The sequence below is a fragment of the Salvelinus namaycush genome, chromosome 37 (genome assembly GCF_016432855.1).
Source record: "Salvelinus namaycush isolate Seneca chromosome 37, SaNama_1.0, whole genome shotgun sequence".
Taxonomy (NCBI): Eukaryota; Metazoa; Chordata; class Actinopteri; order Salmoniformes; family Salmonidae; genus Salvelinus; species Salvelinus namaycush.
The window spans coordinates 22,262,521-22,278,560 of record NC_052343.1 but is presented as its reverse complement, the minus strand read 5'-3'; the positions used below and the strand labels follow the sequence as shown (position 1 = coordinate 22,278,560).

Sequence of the window (16,040 nt, the reverse complement as noted above, 5' to 3'; positions counted from 1 at the left end):
GTCGTGTCGCCGCCGAGCTCTCAAATACCGTGCCAGTCGCTCACTCTATGAACGGTCACTGCAATCCGGATTCCTTGGGGCGTCTTTACCCTAAACCCTAAACTAACACTAAACTTAACCAATTTACATTTATACTTGATAGAGGTGTGGACATCCTAATGATCCCGTATAGCACGGACCCTCTGGGAAAGTCTATGAACTGTTCTGTTCCCGAGGAGCCTGAATAGCAACTATTAACTCCTCTGAAAGCCATGGACACAGCTCTTATTGGTTGTTTTTGTGGAACTGGTAAAAACACAGTCTGTGATTGGCTAACAACATTTAGATCTGTATACAGCGAGATAAGATAACATACCATGCCATGAGGTGTTGAGGGAAAGACAAGATTATCTATAGATTGGGCATAATCTTTTCTAGGCGATTAGCGATAACAGGAAATACACAAACCGTAGGCTACACTATAGTTCAAGGTGGCTTTGTACTGGGAAAAATTGTACGCTTCTAACATTTATGGTTGAGATTTAATTAATATAAATATAAACTACGCACATTATGACTTTCATTAACACGCGATGCAGGCATCACGCAGATGTTAGTAAGGCGTTGGTGTCAGGTGGTACGGTTGCCTAGGCTTATATATGTCCCCTATCACCCCCCATACAGCTGCGCTGTCCAGCCATAGTGCCTCTGTGCAGCCTCACCTTTTGCTACTCTCATGGCTGATTGGATGCCTGTACAAATAGCGCCAAATTGGATCAGTGAGTGTTGCTCCTAGGAACTCAGTGCAATCATGTTGATATAGGTAACAGCGTAGCACCATCTAGTGTTCATTTCATTACATTGAAAGAAAGCCTAGTACAGTAATGTGTAGTGTGTAGCCTATTGGAAATAGGCAGCAATATATTTTATATTATTTTTCTCCCCCAGAAAAGCCTTTTTCATAATTAGAAACTTCAATTATGTTGTGTGTTGACTGTGTTTGTTTCTTTTGATGTGTAGTTTCTATTTTAGACCTTCAGAGCAATAGGTAGGCCTGGGTATCTATTTAATTTCGGAATGTGGAATTTACATGAAAGGTTTTGCTCTCTTGTGTCATCTGGTGGTTGCTGGGGATTGGCTCTCTAGGATGCAGCCCTAATACATGTAGTGAAATATATCATGTGAATAGTAAACCATACAATAACTTGGACTGGCCACCCCTCATAGCCTGGTTCCTCTCTAGGTTTCTTCCTAGGTTTTGGCCTTTCTAGGGAGTTTTTCCTAGCCACCGTGCTTCTACACCTGCATTGCTTGCTGTTTGGGGTTTTAGGCTGGGTTTCGGGTACAGCACTTTGAGATATCAGCTGATGTACGAAGGGCTATATAAATACATTTGATTTGAATAACTACAATACAATTCACAATCGAACAGTCTACATGTTTTCAAATAGCTAGTCTTGTTGTAGAAGAGATTTGAATTAAGATTAAAGTTGTTTGATTATACTACAGTGTTTGGGTAGCTATCAAGCAACGTGCATCGATGAAGAAGAATCTAAAAGCAGATTTTAAAAACAAATTGAACGCGGATGTTATTTTTAGGAAACTTAAATTCCCAATAAGGGATAGCTTAACAGACTAAGAGTTTTAGGACAAAGTTTAAGTATTTCGATTGGAACGGACATTTTTGATCGACCTCACAGATATATTGTTCATACAGAACATTTACATCTCAATTTAAACCAGACAAAAGTTCATTTCATTCATCTGAATCACAGAATCGGACAAGAAAAACAACAACAATGTATTCAAATGTTTGCCCAAAATGATATGTAACATTTAAGAATGTTACACGTCTGAACAGCAATTTTTATTAAACAAATTTTAAAAAGTAAATGCACAAATTAACTGCAAATATTTCTTGAATACTAAATTCATGAAATTCTGCATGAAAAATTTTACATTTCTATGTGAAAATGTTGTAAGTGCCAAAGGTGTAAAAGAGAGAAAGTACAAGAACAAGTTCTTGTGCCGTTTTGGTTATCAACAATTATATTATCAAAATATTCTTATTTCAGAGTTTCTAGAAAGAATTTAATTCATCTCCTGGACATAGAATGGAAATGTAGGCCTTTCTAAATACAACATATTTTCTCTCTTTCAGATACAGTGCTCATTTTGATAAACTTGAAATAAATATACAATTTCTAATCTTTCCTGTATTAATTCATTACTTAATTGTTTACTTGGTCCTATACTTTTTTATGATTTTGTTATTGTTTTATTTTCTAATAAAATGTTTCCAGTGATGGGAATTGAACAGCAGGTTGTTATCAATACACAAATGAATTCAGGGCTGATTATTACTAATTGATCATATCTGACATTTTTAGATAAAAAGGTATTACTCTAATTTAAATTAATAGTAACAGAGTGAATTTAATGTTGTAATCCAAATGTTGATTTTCATAATTTATTGTAATTTTTTGTAAAATCTACCTGGTTAATCTTTGGATTTATTATACTACTCATAATGTCTTTCTCTTGATGCATTTTTTTATTATCACAAAGGTAAATATAAAATGTAATGATGATGAATAAATCTTTCAATTAATCAATGTTTTTTTTCTCCTGTTTACCACACTTTACTTGTCATATAATTTACATAGAGACATTTCTGGCCTCAGTCCTTATGCTTAAACATTGAAAAAGCATGCAAATCAGAATTTTCAATGCAAACAAAGTGTGACAGTATGAGATGCATGACATTCTTAGATGTTTTCACTGATGAGGTGGTTGGGCTACACATGACTGGCACCATAGCTTGGAAGCTCTTTATTGAGTGTCACTGGAGGGTGAAGCATGGTCGCCATTTTGTTCAAGCATGCCTCAACTTTAGGTTCTGGTTCTAGCTACCCACACAGTGGAGGCTGCTGAGGGGAGGATGGTTCATAATAATGTCTGGAACTGAGCTAATGGAATAGCATCAAACACATGGAAACCATTCCACTCAATCCGCTTCAGCCATTACCACAAGCCCGTCCTCCCCAATTCAGGTGCCACCAACCTCCTGTGACACACACATTATTCATGTCTTGAAATACAACTCCCAAGTTTTCAATTCTAGTCTCACAATCTTTTTTTAATGCAAAAAGACATATTAAACAAGTCACCAGAATCATATGGGGTAGAAAGGTGTGAAGGCTAGAGAGGTTTACTACATGTTGGACGTTTGAAACTGATGTTTTTTCTGAAGACATATCAAACTGAAAGTTTTATCCAAGTCAAATCAATTTAAGAGAACATGACCATAAGCAGTGTGAAGCAGGGGTGTCTGTCATTGCATTCATTCAATACAAAGAAGTTGTCAGACAGTCTACACAGATGGCACCAATTAATTAAATGAAAAAATGAACAATTAAAAACATTACAAGAATAATATCTTATATACATTAATTATTTGCCTTTTTTGTATAATGGACTTTTTACACATTAGTCAGATCTCTATGGTTGAAACACAACACACATTCTGACAAGACACATATATTAACAGCATAATTCACTAAACAATATAGAGATATACACAGACCCACTTCAGTTTGCATACCGCCCCAACAGGTCCACAGATGACGCAATCGCCATCACACTGCACACTGACCTTTCCCATCTGGACAAAAATAATACCGAAGTAAGAATGCTGTTAATTGAATACAGCTCAACATTTAACACCATAGTACCCTCCAAGCTCATCATCAAGCTGGAGGCCCTGGGTCTCAACTCCTCCCTGTGCAACTGGGTCCTGGACTTTCTGACGGGCCGCCCCCAGGTGGTGAAGGTAGGAAACAACATCTCCACTTCGCTGACCCTCAACACTGGGGCCCCACAAGGGTGTGTGCTCAGCCCTCTCCTGTACTCCCTTTTCACCCACGACTACGTGGTCACACACGCCTCCAACTCAATCATCAAGTTTGCAGACGACACAAAAGTAGCGGGCTTGATAACCAACAACGACGAGACGGCCTACAGGGAGGAAGTGAGGGCACTCGGAGTGTGGTGTCAGGAAAACAACCTCTCACTCAACATCAACAAAACAAAGGAGATGATCGTGGACTTCAGGAAACAGCAGAGGGAGCACCCCCCCATCCACATCGAAGGGACACCAGTGGAGAAGGTGGAAAGTTTTAAGTTCCTGAGCGTACACATCACAGACAAACTGAAATGGTCCACCCACACAGACAGGGTGGTGAAGAAGGCACAACAGCTCCTCTTCAACCTCAGGAGGCTGAAGACATTTGACTTGTCACCCAAAAACCCTTACTAACTTTTACAGATGCACAATCGAGAGCATCCTGTCGGGCTGTATCACAGCCTGGTACGGCAACTGCACCACCCTCAACCAAAAGGCTCTCCAGAGGGTGGTGCGGTCTGCACAACACATCACCGTGGGTAAACTACCTGCCCTCCATGACACCTACAACACCCGTTGTCAAAGGAAGGCCAAAAAGATCATCAAGGACAACAACCACCCGAGCCACTGCCTGTTCACACCGCTATCATCCAGAAGGTGAGGTCAGTACAGGTGCATCAAAGCTGGGCCTGAGAGATTGAAAAACAGCTTCTATCTCAAGGCCATCAGACTGTTAAATAGCCATTACTAACTCAGAGAGGCTGCTGCCTACACTGAGACCCAATCACTGGACACTTTAATAAATGGATCACTAGTCACTTTAAACAATGCCACTTTAAATAATGCCACTTTAATAATGTTTCTGTATCTCACTTTACTCATATCACTTGTATATACTGCATTTTATATCATCTACTGCACCTTGCCTATGCCGCTCGGCCATCGCTCGTCCATATATTTATATGTACATATTTTCATTCACCCCTTTAGATTTATGTGTATTAGGTAGTTGGTGGGGAATTGTTAGATTACTTGTTAGATTTGTGTGTAGTAGGTAGTTGTTGGGAATTGTTAGATATTACTTGTTAGATATTACTGCACTGTTGGAACTAGAAGCACAAGCATTTTTCTACACTAACCATGTGTATGGTTAGCAGATGTTAATGTTAAAATAATGTTAAAATAAAATTTGATTTGATGACTGAATCAATCAATGAATCGTCATAAAATACTTTGAACTACACATATTTGACACTGAAAACTACAGTACCCAGACCGCACTGCCATCAGACGTAATGAAAACAGGAAGAATGGGACTTGACACAAGAAATGTTGCTGAATGAATCAGAGGGTAGAGAGAGAAAAAGGGGCAGCCTAATGTACATTTCTTGGCGGCTCGATGGATGACATCGAAGCCAGAAGCACCCTTTTAGCGAAAAAATAATCTTGCTCGAGGCTTTGTATCCTCGGTTTTGTTCCCGGTTGTTGGTACACATATGATGGAACGGGCGATGGAGCAACTAAACGTACAGCTGAACAGGCTGACCCGCTCTCTGCGTCGCGCCAGGACTGTCGAGCTCCCGGAAGGTATAGCCTATCGACCAAAGGACATAAATAATCGACAGGGCATAATAGGAGACTTTAGCTATATCTATAGCAATACTGTATATTCATGCTAATATATATATATAGTCATTAAATGTTTGAATTACAGTATCATTTTACAGTTGGTCAATAACAAGGCGGAAGCCAGGAACCCTTGAGGCCATTAGACATTTCCCTGTCTACAGACTGTATGCTGGATAGGGTATTATTGTAACCATTTCATAGTAATAATATGCTACGAATCTAGTGAGACCAACTGATACATACTTTGTTTCATGATACAAAAACGAAGGAGTGACTGAAAGATGTCATGGTAATATAAGCCTAGTGGTGACATAAAGTAATGGGTTGCATAGGCTGCAGATACAGACAGACCTGTCAGTAAATAGACTATTCAGACTGACTGACTTCACAGACTGAGTTCAGTAGGAAGCATAGCTGTTATAGAAGAGGATCCCCTTCTCCCTCGTTGATTACTGTATTCTGTTACCTTCTATTGATCCAGAAGGGCATGTTAGTGCATGTCTATTGTCTAACTAGCAACACCATTATATTACCGCTGTACTCGTGTCCATGTCTGACAACAGCAACACCATTATATTACCGCTGTACTCGTGTCCATGTCTGACAACAGCAACACCATTATATTACCGCTGTACTCGTGTCCATGTCTGACAACAGCAACACCATTATATTACCGCTGTACTCGTGTCCATGTCTGACAACAGCAACACCATTATATTACCGCTGTACTCGTGTCCATGTCTGACAACAGCAACACCATTATATTACCGCTGTACTCGTGTCCATGTCTGACAACAGCAACACCATTATATTACCGCTGTACTCGTGTCCATGTCTGACAACAGCAACACCATTATATTACCGCTGTACTCGTGTCCATGTCTGACAACAGCAACACCATTATATTACCGCTGTACTCGTGTCCATGTCTGACAACAGCAACACCATTATATTACCGCTGTACTCGTGTCCATGTCTGACAACAGCAACAACATTACCTTTGAGTTGAACTCGAGATCTATTGGAGTAGGAAACAGAAACGTGTTTTGTCTTGCACAGGAAGTGCGTGTTTTGTCTTGTACAGGAAGTGCGTGTTTTGTCTTGTACAGGAAGTGCATTCTTGAGTCTGAGGCACTACATTGTGCAATTCATTTTGACAGCCCAGCTGATAGTGTCTGGTTTGAAGGAAGTGCAGTCACTGATAGTGGTTGTACATCAGTAGTTATGAGTCTACTGATGAGTCAGTAGCTTCTACATAGAGAGCTCTAAGAATACTGAGCTCTCGAGAACTAAGAATTCTGATTTTAGCAGAGGAAGGTCTTTGTTCTTTAATTTCACAATTATCATTGACACACCCTCTCCCTGTTGCTCCCCTCACAGACAATGAAACCGCCGTCTACACACTCATGCCAATGGTTATGGCTGACCAGCACAGGTATGACTCTCTCTGTGTGTGTGTGTGTGTGTGTGTGTGTGTGTGCCTTATGTGTGTGTGTCTTATGTGTGAGAGAGCGAGAGAGTGGAAGTTGTCAACATTGGTTCCCTGTATATTAATTATCTGACATGTCTGTCTTGTACTTGAAGGTCGGTTTCTGAATTACTCCTCAACTCCAAGTTTGATGTGAACTACGCTTTCGGACGAGTCAAGAGAAGTCTACTTCACATTGCTGCCAAGTAAGGAATGTTTACATTTTTATCACTGATTGTTCTAATTGTTTCATTTTTTTGTTAGAAACCAACCAGACAGCCTAATCTCTCCAGCATCTATTTTTATCACCGTGGTGTCTCTGATGAAACTCGGTATCTGGTGTGATGTGTCTCTGTGGGTCTTTGTGGGTGTGTGTCTTTCTGTGTCTGTGTGGGTGTGTACTCTACATCTATTTGTGTATTGCGGTGTTTGTGATTGGTTGGTTATTGTGTTGTAGCTGTGGATCAGTGGAGTGCCTGGTTCTACTGCTAAAGAGAGGAGCGAACCCTAACTACCAGGACATCTCAGGCTGCACCCCTCTTCACCTGGCTGCCAGAAACGGGTAGGATACTGTACATAGACATTACTGCACACTCACTATAGTACTCTGCTGCCCCCCTTTGGTAGGGAGGAAGAATACACCTTTTACATGACGATCACAGATCCCTGCCAGCCCAGTGAACATGGTTTAGTGATGTTGATGATAGTGATAATGTTTACCGTATTATATCTGATACTTAAAGAATCCCCCTCCTCATCTTTCCTCCCTATAGACAGAAAAAGTGTATGGGAAGACTACTGGAATACAATGCAGATGTGAACATCTGCAACAATGAGGGACTGACAGCTGTGAGTATCACTGTGAAGTCATGTGTATAGACAGACCAGTAGTGCTGTTAAATTCTTGTCATATCTCAGGGATGTAGTGCTATTAAAAATGGTGAACGCAGGTCAAGACTGCGTACAGTAAATGCCATTAAAACAATAAAAAGGTGTGTATACAGGGTTTACTTATGTTAATGCTTTACTACAGCCCTCATCCTCTTCCTCCTCCTCCTCCTCCTCTAGATCCATTGGTTGGCTGTGAACGGGCGGACTGAGCTGCTTCATGACCTGGTGCAGCATGTGACTAATGTGGATGTAGAGGATGCCATGGGACAGACCGCCCTTCATGTAGCCTGCCAGAACGGACACAAGACTGTGAGTAGATAACACGCATATATCAACCAAGACCTGTATGGAAGTACCAACATTTCCATACACTGTTCAGTGTTCATCATAGACACAAGACTGTGAGTGTACAGAACAGGTGTCATTTTTTATATCTCAGTAGTCGTAAAAGGATTGTGTTAATTTGGAACCTTTGTCGGTGTTACTTAATCAAGTTTCAAAGTTTATTAATCATAACTTCATGATAAGTTCCATGGTGAATAACATGATGAATACCAGACAGTAGTCTGGATGATGGTTTTGTTTCTCTTCTCACTTTCCCTCTTCCTCATTTGCCTGTGTGTGGTCGATGACATCATCAGACGGTGCAGTGCCTGCTGGACAGTGGAGCGGACATCAACAGACCTAACTGCTCTGGGGCCACACCCCTCTACTTCGCCTGCAGGTCACTACGTACACTAGTACAGGAATGATGATGCGATACTTCCTCTCATCCTTCTTCCTATTGTCCACTTAGAATTGTAGATGGAGCATTAACTATTCTTTGTAACACATTGGTTCGGGAATTGAAATGCAAAGGTGTTGTATTGATTCAGTGTGGCTGTAAACATATATTTCACGGCATTGTACAAGGCTATTAATGGGAGGAGGAGGATTTGGAGGAGGAGGGGGAAGCTGGGGGATGGAATATGAAGAGACCAAAGAACAGTGATCACAGCCAGACAGCTGTTCAGAGTTATGTCCCAAACTTCAGTAGCACACTCCTATCCCTGTCAGTCCTCTGATGGTCTCTATGCAGCCTGTCTCATTCAGATGATAAGAATAGGCACGAGGAAACTCATCCCTCAGCTTCAGAGAGACGGAGAATGATGAGGTTCCTATTAATTCAGAACATGACAGTGACACCCCAGCCATCCTTTGAGTGCTGTGTATTAAGCTCTACACACACACACACACACACACACACACACACACACACACACACACACACACACACACACACACACACACACACACACACACACACACACACACACAGAGAGGATGAGCAGGGCTGGAGACTGCAGTGATCGTATAATCCTCTGATCTTTTGTTTTGATTATGTTTCACTTGTACATTAGTCAGTTCCCATTAAGGAGACTCTATCTGAAAAGCACTGTGATTTAGAGCAATTAGTCTGTAAAGAACTGTAGATAAATAAAGTGTTGCTTTACTGTCAACTGACTGCATCACAGAGTATATCAATCTAAATTGGGTGGCTGGCCCACCAGCCAATGTACCTGTCTAGTGAATGAAATAATACACTGGACATCTTGATTTGGTACAAGCCCTTCTCAGATCTCCAACTCTGACTCCAGCCTTCTATTAACCACCTCTTAACGTTAACCCTTATCTTCTGAATTGTCATTATGTTATATAGAGTTTAAACCTTAACCATCACTAACTTTATATTTATATTTTGTCAGAACTCTGTGTGTCCTTAGTCATAGTGGCTAGAGTGTTACAGTTAAGTTTATAATCATTTGTATGTACGATGATATACATTGACATTTCTTTACGATAAGACACAAGCTCAGAAGTAAAAAGGAGTAGAGAGCAATGTTGAAGTCATACAAGAATACATTCAATACATTAAAGCCCTGCATATATCCCACAGCCACGGTCAAAGGGACACGGCACAGATCCTTCTCTCTCGAGGGGCTAAGTACCTACCTGACAAGAATGGAGTCACCCCTCTGGATCTGTGTGTACAGGTGAGCATTGCCATGACAACACATGGCTAATATAACAAACAAGAACCTGTCACGTTGGTATAAAGGGTCGGGAGACAGTCGCAGGAATGCGTAATACGTTTTCTTATTTCTTTACCCAAATTACAGCGTGCCGTGTACAGGCACGTGGACAAAGACCAAACAAACACATATACCAAACACAGGGTTGAGACCCAAACAAAAGAGAGAGGAGTACCTCGCATAAATACACAATCGCACAATGATTATCACACAGGACGAGACCCGTAATCATCTGCACAATACACGTGACACGAAAGCCAAAACAACACAGCACAGGTACTCACAAGACCAACGGACATTGGAACAAAAATGTACAGGACAATGGTGAACAAAGGGCACAATTATACAATTACTAATCAACTGGGAATAGGGACCAGGTGTGCGTAATGACAATTCCGGAGGGATCCATGACAGTACCCCCCCCCCCCCCCCCCCCCCCCCCAGCTGCCAAAGTTGCGGCGGCGCCGGACGGAACAGTCGCAGTGTCGTCGGGCCATTTTCGTTGTCTCCCTTAATGGTCAATTATTCAAGAAAACAGCAGTCGGTCTCTTTCCCCCTTTCTAATCCCACTGTGTTGGTGTGTGTGTTGTTCAGGGTGGTTATGGGGAGACGTGTGAGATCCTCATCCAGCACCATGGCAGACTGTTTCAGACACTCATCCAGATGACACAGAATGATGACATCAAAGAGAATATGGTACATATTCTACGGTCTATCTGTCTCCCTCTGTTATTAGAGCAATGAATAGGTTCATGTCCACACACCTCTTTTTCTTTTAGAAAGTGCTTGTAGGCATATTTTAACTGTGTGTGTGTGTGTGTGTGTGTGTGTGTGTGTGTGTGTGTGTGTGTGTGTGTGTGTGTGTGTGTAGCTCAGGCAGGTTCTAGAGCATGTCTCCCAGCAGAGTGACAGTCACTACCAGAAGATCCTGACCAGTCTAGCAGAGGTGGCCACTACTAATGGACACAAACTCCTCAGGTAATAAACCCTCTGCTAGACTAGGCTCCCAGCCACACCTGAGGCAAATGCATATGGAAGTGCACTTTTATTTAGTTTCTAATTCATTTCTCTGAAGGAAGTTTATTCAGGCATTACAAGTATGTAACAGCAGCGCCACTACCTTTAAAGCTAGTCATTGAGGGGTAAATGTTTCTTCTCTTCCGTACTCACTGTCAGTCTCCTCTCCAGTCTCTCCAGTAGCTACGAGGCTCAGATGAAGAGTCTGCTGAGAATCATCCGGATCTTCTGCCATGTCTTCCGCCTGGGCCCTTCCTCTCCCAACAACGGGAATGACATGGGATACAATGGGAACAAGACGCAGCGTAGCCAGGTCTTTAAGGTCAGTATGGGGTTAGTACTGAACCTGAATTCAGATACACACAGAGATGTAGTACATGGTGTGAATCAGAAGCGGGCATTGAGAGATTGTTCACCATCTTCAGATCCCTGATCCATGACTTGTCCTGGTGCATGACTTTGAGTGTGTTTGTGTGTGTTTGTGTGTTTTTGTTTGTCAGCATCTACCCCTCTCTTTCTTTCTCTTCCTCTCTCTCTTTCTCTTTCTCTCCCTATTTCCCTCTCTCTCTCTTTCAACATCTGTCTGTCTGTCTCTCTCTATCGCTCTCTCCATCCCTCTTTCTCTCCCCTCTCTCTCTCCTTTCTCCCCTTCACTCGCTCCCTCTCCTTCACTCACTCAGTCTCTTTCCTTGCCTCCCCCTTTCCTCTCTCTCTCTGATTTCCTCCAGCCGTTGGAGTTGCTGTGGCACTCTCTAGATGAGTGGTTGGTGTTGATCTCTACAGAGCTGGAGAAGAGCCACCAGGACCCCTCCAACTCCTCCTCCTCAGGGAGCGAGATCGCCTCCCTCCTCCTCAAACAACGTGGCGAGGTCGACTCCGCCTCCATCCCTGCCGTCTTCACGGTGGCACCGTCGCTGCCACCCTCCATGCCCCTACCTCCTTTGCCGGACCCAGAGGTTAGCAAGAGGACCCCGGAGGTTCTTATGGAAACGCTGGAGGTATACGCGGACGGAGAGGATGTCATCTCTATGACGGCCAATCGGCTCAGCGCGGTGATCCAGGCCTTCTACATGTGCTGTTCCTGTCAGATGCCACAGGGGTGAGAATGACCTCTGACCTCTAACCCAGGGATGAGAAACTCCAGTTCTTGGGAGTCCTGAGTATCTGCTGGTTTTCTCTTTGGCCAGCTCTGGATTGCACTCAAGTGCACACACCTAATTTTACAGATCTATATTGGCCACTAAATGACAGAGTCAGTGTTCCTCTCATAATCTCCTAGTTTCACATAGATACTTTATGTAAATCTTCCTCCTTCAGATCCCCTTTGTGTGAGTAGGCCTGGGAAAGAATGGAGCTTTAATGTCTCCTCTACACACACACACACACACACACACACACACACACACACACACACACACACACACACACACACACACACCTTTCCTCGCCCCCTGGCTAGATAATTACATTTTAATTAGATCATTAAACTCTAATTGAACGTTGAATAGGAGCCACTGTTATTGGCCCTATGCTGCTGTAGTAGAAGAAAATGGCTGTGTTTGTCTTTGTGTTTCTCTTTCCCAAGCCTGCTCTTCATTAGCTGATAGCCTGGCTTTTCCCGTTAGGTAAACACTTTCAATAATGCAGATTATTGTGTTTTGGAGAGGGATCAGATCCACTCATTATAATAGACAGATGCTGCACTAATCAAATCAAATGTATTTATAAAGCCCTTCTTACATCAGCTGATGTCACAAAGTGCTGTACAGAAACCCAGCCTAAAACCCCAAACAGCAAGCAATGCAGGTGTAGAAGTACGGTGGCTAGGAAAAACATCCATGAAAGGCCAGAACCTAGGAAGAAACCTAGAGAGGAACCAGGCTATGAGGGGTGGCCAGTTCTCTTCTGTCTGTGCCGGGTGGAGATTATAACAGAACATGGCCAAGATGTTCAAATGTTCATAGATGACCAGCAGGGTCAAATAATAATAATCACAGTGGTTGTCGAGGGTGCAACAGGTCAGCACCTCAGGAGTAAATGTCTGACTGACAGACTGACCCTAGCCCCCAGACACAAACTACTGCAGCATAAATACTTTCAGCCTGAGACAGGAGGGGTCAGGAGACATTGTGGCCCCATCCGATGATACCCCCGGACAGGGCCAAACAGGCATGATATAACCCCACCCACTTTGCCAAAGCACAGCCCCCACACCACTAGAGGGATATCTTCAAACCAACTTACCATCTTGAGACAAGGCCGAGTATAGCCCACGAAGATCTCCGCCACGGCACAACTCAAGGGGGGGGCGCCAACCCGGACAAGAAGATCACGTCAGTGACTCAACCCACTCAAGTGACGCACCCGTCCTAGGGATGACATGGAAGAGCACCAGTAAGCCAGTGACTCAGCCCCTGTAATAGGGTTAGAGGCAGAGAATCCCAGTGGAGAGAGGGGAACCAGCCAGGCAGAGACAGCAAGGGCGGTTCGTTTCTCCAGTGCCTTTCCGTTCACCTTCACATTCCTGAGGCCAGACTACACTCAATCATAGGACCTACTGAAGAGATAAGTCTTCAGTAAAGACTTAAAGGTTGAGACCGAGTCTGCGTCTCTCACATGGGTAGGCAGACCATTCCATAGAAATGGAGCTCTATAGGAGAAAGCTCTGCCTCCAGCTGTTTGCTTAGAAATTCTAGGGACAGTTAGGAGGCCTGCGTGTTGTGACCGTAGCGTATGTGTAGGTATGTACGGCAGGACCAAATCTGAAAGATGGGTAGGAGCAAGCCCATGTAATGCTTTGTAGGTTAGCAGTAAAACCTTGAAATCAGCCCTTGCCTTAACAGGAAGCCAGTGTAGAGAGGCTAGCACTGGAGTAATATGATCAAATATTTTGGTTCTAGTCAAGATTCTAGCAGCTGTGTTTAGCACTAATTGAAGTTTATTTAGTGCTTTATCCGGGTAGCCGGAAAGTAGAGCATTGCAGTAGTCTAACTTAGAAGTGACAAAAGCATGGATTCATTTTTCTGCATCATTTTTGGACAGAAAGTTTCTGATTTTTGCAATGTTACGTAGATGGAAAAAAGCTGTCCTTGAAACAGTCTGGATATGTTCGTCAAAAGCGAGATCAGGGTCCAGCGTAACGCCGCATAGCAGTGAAAGTTAACATTATGTTTCCGAATGACATCACCAAGAGGTAAAATATATAGTGAAAACAATAGTGGTCCTAAAACGGAACCTTGAGGAACACCGAAATGTACAGTTGATTTGTCAGAGGACAAACCATCCACAGAGACAAACTGATATCTTTCCGACACATAAGATCTAAACCAGGCCAGACCTTGTCCGTGTACACCAATTTGGGTGTCCAATCTCTCCAAAAGAATGTGGTGATCGATGGTATCAAAAGCAGCACAAAGGTCTAGGAGCACGAGGACAGATGCAGAGCCTCTGTCTGATGCCATTAAAAGATAATTTACCACCTTCACAAGTGCAGTCTCAGTGCTATGATGGGTCTAAAACCAGACTGAAGCATTTCATATACATTGTTTGTCTTCAGGAAGGCAGTGAATTGCTGCGCACCAGCTTTTTTTTTTTTTGAGAGGAATGGGAGATTTGATAGTTTTTTTATATTTTCTGGGTCAAGGTTTGGCTTTTTCAAGAGAGGCTTTATTACTACCACTTTTAGTGAGTTTGGTACACATCCGGTGGATAGAGAGCCATTTATTATGTTCAACATAGGAGGGCCAAGCACAGTAAGCAGCTCTTTCAGTAGTTTAGACCAGTATGCAGCTTGAAGGTTTAGAGGCCATGATTATTTTCATCAATGTGTCAAGAGATATAGTACTAAAACACTTGAGTGTCTCCCTTGATCCTAGGTCCTGGCAGAGTTGTACAGACTCAGGACAACTGAGCTTTGGAGGAATACGCAGATTTAAAGAGGAGTCCGTAATTTGCTTTCTAATGTTCATGATCTTTTCCTTAAAGAAGTTCATGAATTTATCACTGCTTAAGTGAAAGCCATCCTCTCTTGTGGGGAATGCCGCTTTTTAGTTAGCTTTGCGACAGTATCACAAATACATTTTGGATTGTTCTTATTTTCCTCAATTAAGTTAAGTAAAATAGGATGATCTGCACGGTACTGTCTTTCCAAGCTAGTCGGAAGACTTCCAGTTTGGTGTGGCGCCGTTTCTGTTCCAATTTTCTGGAAGCTTCCTTCAGAGCTCGGGTATTTTCTGTATACCAGGGAGCTAGTTTCTTATGACAAATGTTTTTAGGAGTGCGACTGCATCTAGGGTATTGCGCAAGGTTAAATTGAGTTCCTCAGTTAGGTGGACTACACTACTTATCTCTGTGTTGTGTTCTTCTGAAACACAGCTCCTGGTTATGTAGTGAGTGTGTTCATTCTCTTATTCTCTTGCTTTATCTTCTCTTTTTGTCTCCTTCCTCCGTCTTTCCTCCTCCATCTTTATCTTGCTCACTCTGTGTTTCCTTGTCTTTCCTCCTCCATCTTTATCTTGCTCACTCTGTGTTTCCTTGTCTTTCCTCCTCCATCTTTATCTTGCTCACTCTGTATTTCCTTGTCTTTCCTCCTCCATCTTTATCTTGCTCACTCTGTGTTTCCTTGTCTTTCCTCCTCCATCTTTATCTTGCTTACTCTGTGTTTCCTTGTCTTTCCTCCTCCATCTTTATCTTGCTCACTCTGTGTTTCCTTGTCTTTCCTCCTCCATCTTTATCTTGCTCACTCTGTGTTTCCTTGTCTTTCCTCCTCCATCTTTATCTTGCTCACTCTGTGTTTCCTTGTCTTTCCTCCTCCATCTTTATCTTGCTCACTCTGTGTTTCCTTGTCTTTCCTCATCCAGAATGACATCTCCTCGCTTCATAGAGTTTGTCTGCAAGCATGACGAGGTGCTCAAATGTTTCGTAACCAGGTGAGTCCTTTGACAGGATCTTAGACTGTTTCTTACCCAGACACTTCTTATCAATCTCTCTAACTTAACCTGTCGTTTTTATCTCTCTCTCTCCATCTCTTTCGCTCTCTTTCTCCATCTCTCTCCATCTCTCTTTCTCCATCCCTCTATCT

The 16,040-nt window shown here is 42.7% G+C and overlaps 1 protein-coding gene across 1 annotated transcript in view; it reads left to right on the top strand.

Annotated features, from left to right (window-relative positions):
* Positions 1-5,193: 5,193 nt before the first annotated feature.
* hace1 (HECT domain and ankyrin repeat containing E3 ubiquitin protein ligase 1) overlaps positions 5,194-16,040 on the top strand; it is a 24,893-nt gene continuing 14,046 nt past the window's right edge. The window contains exons 1-13 of the mRNA XM_038976844.1: positions 5,194-5,470; positions 6,893-6,947; positions 7,097-7,186; positions 7,438-7,542; positions 7,754-7,829; positions 8,049-8,180; positions 8,513-8,595; positions 9,808-9,904; positions 10,538-10,639; positions 10,815-10,921; positions 11,132-11,282; positions 11,641-12,059; positions 15,820-15,888. Coding sequence (XP_038832772.1) covers positions 5,380-5,470; positions 6,893-6,947; positions 7,097-7,186; positions 7,438-7,542; positions 7,754-7,829; positions 8,049-8,180; positions 8,513-8,595; positions 9,808-9,904; positions 10,538-10,639; positions 10,815-10,921; positions 11,132-11,282; positions 11,641-12,059; positions 15,820-15,888 — 1,577 coding nt within the window. The 5' untranslated portion in view covers positions 5,194-5,379. The remainder of the gene's footprint in view (positions 5,471-6,892; positions 6,948-7,096; positions 7,187-7,437; positions 7,543-7,753; positions 7,830-8,048; positions 8,181-8,512; positions 8,596-9,807; positions 9,905-10,537; positions 10,640-10,814; positions 10,922-11,131; positions 11,283-11,640; positions 12,060-15,819; positions 15,889-16,040) is intronic.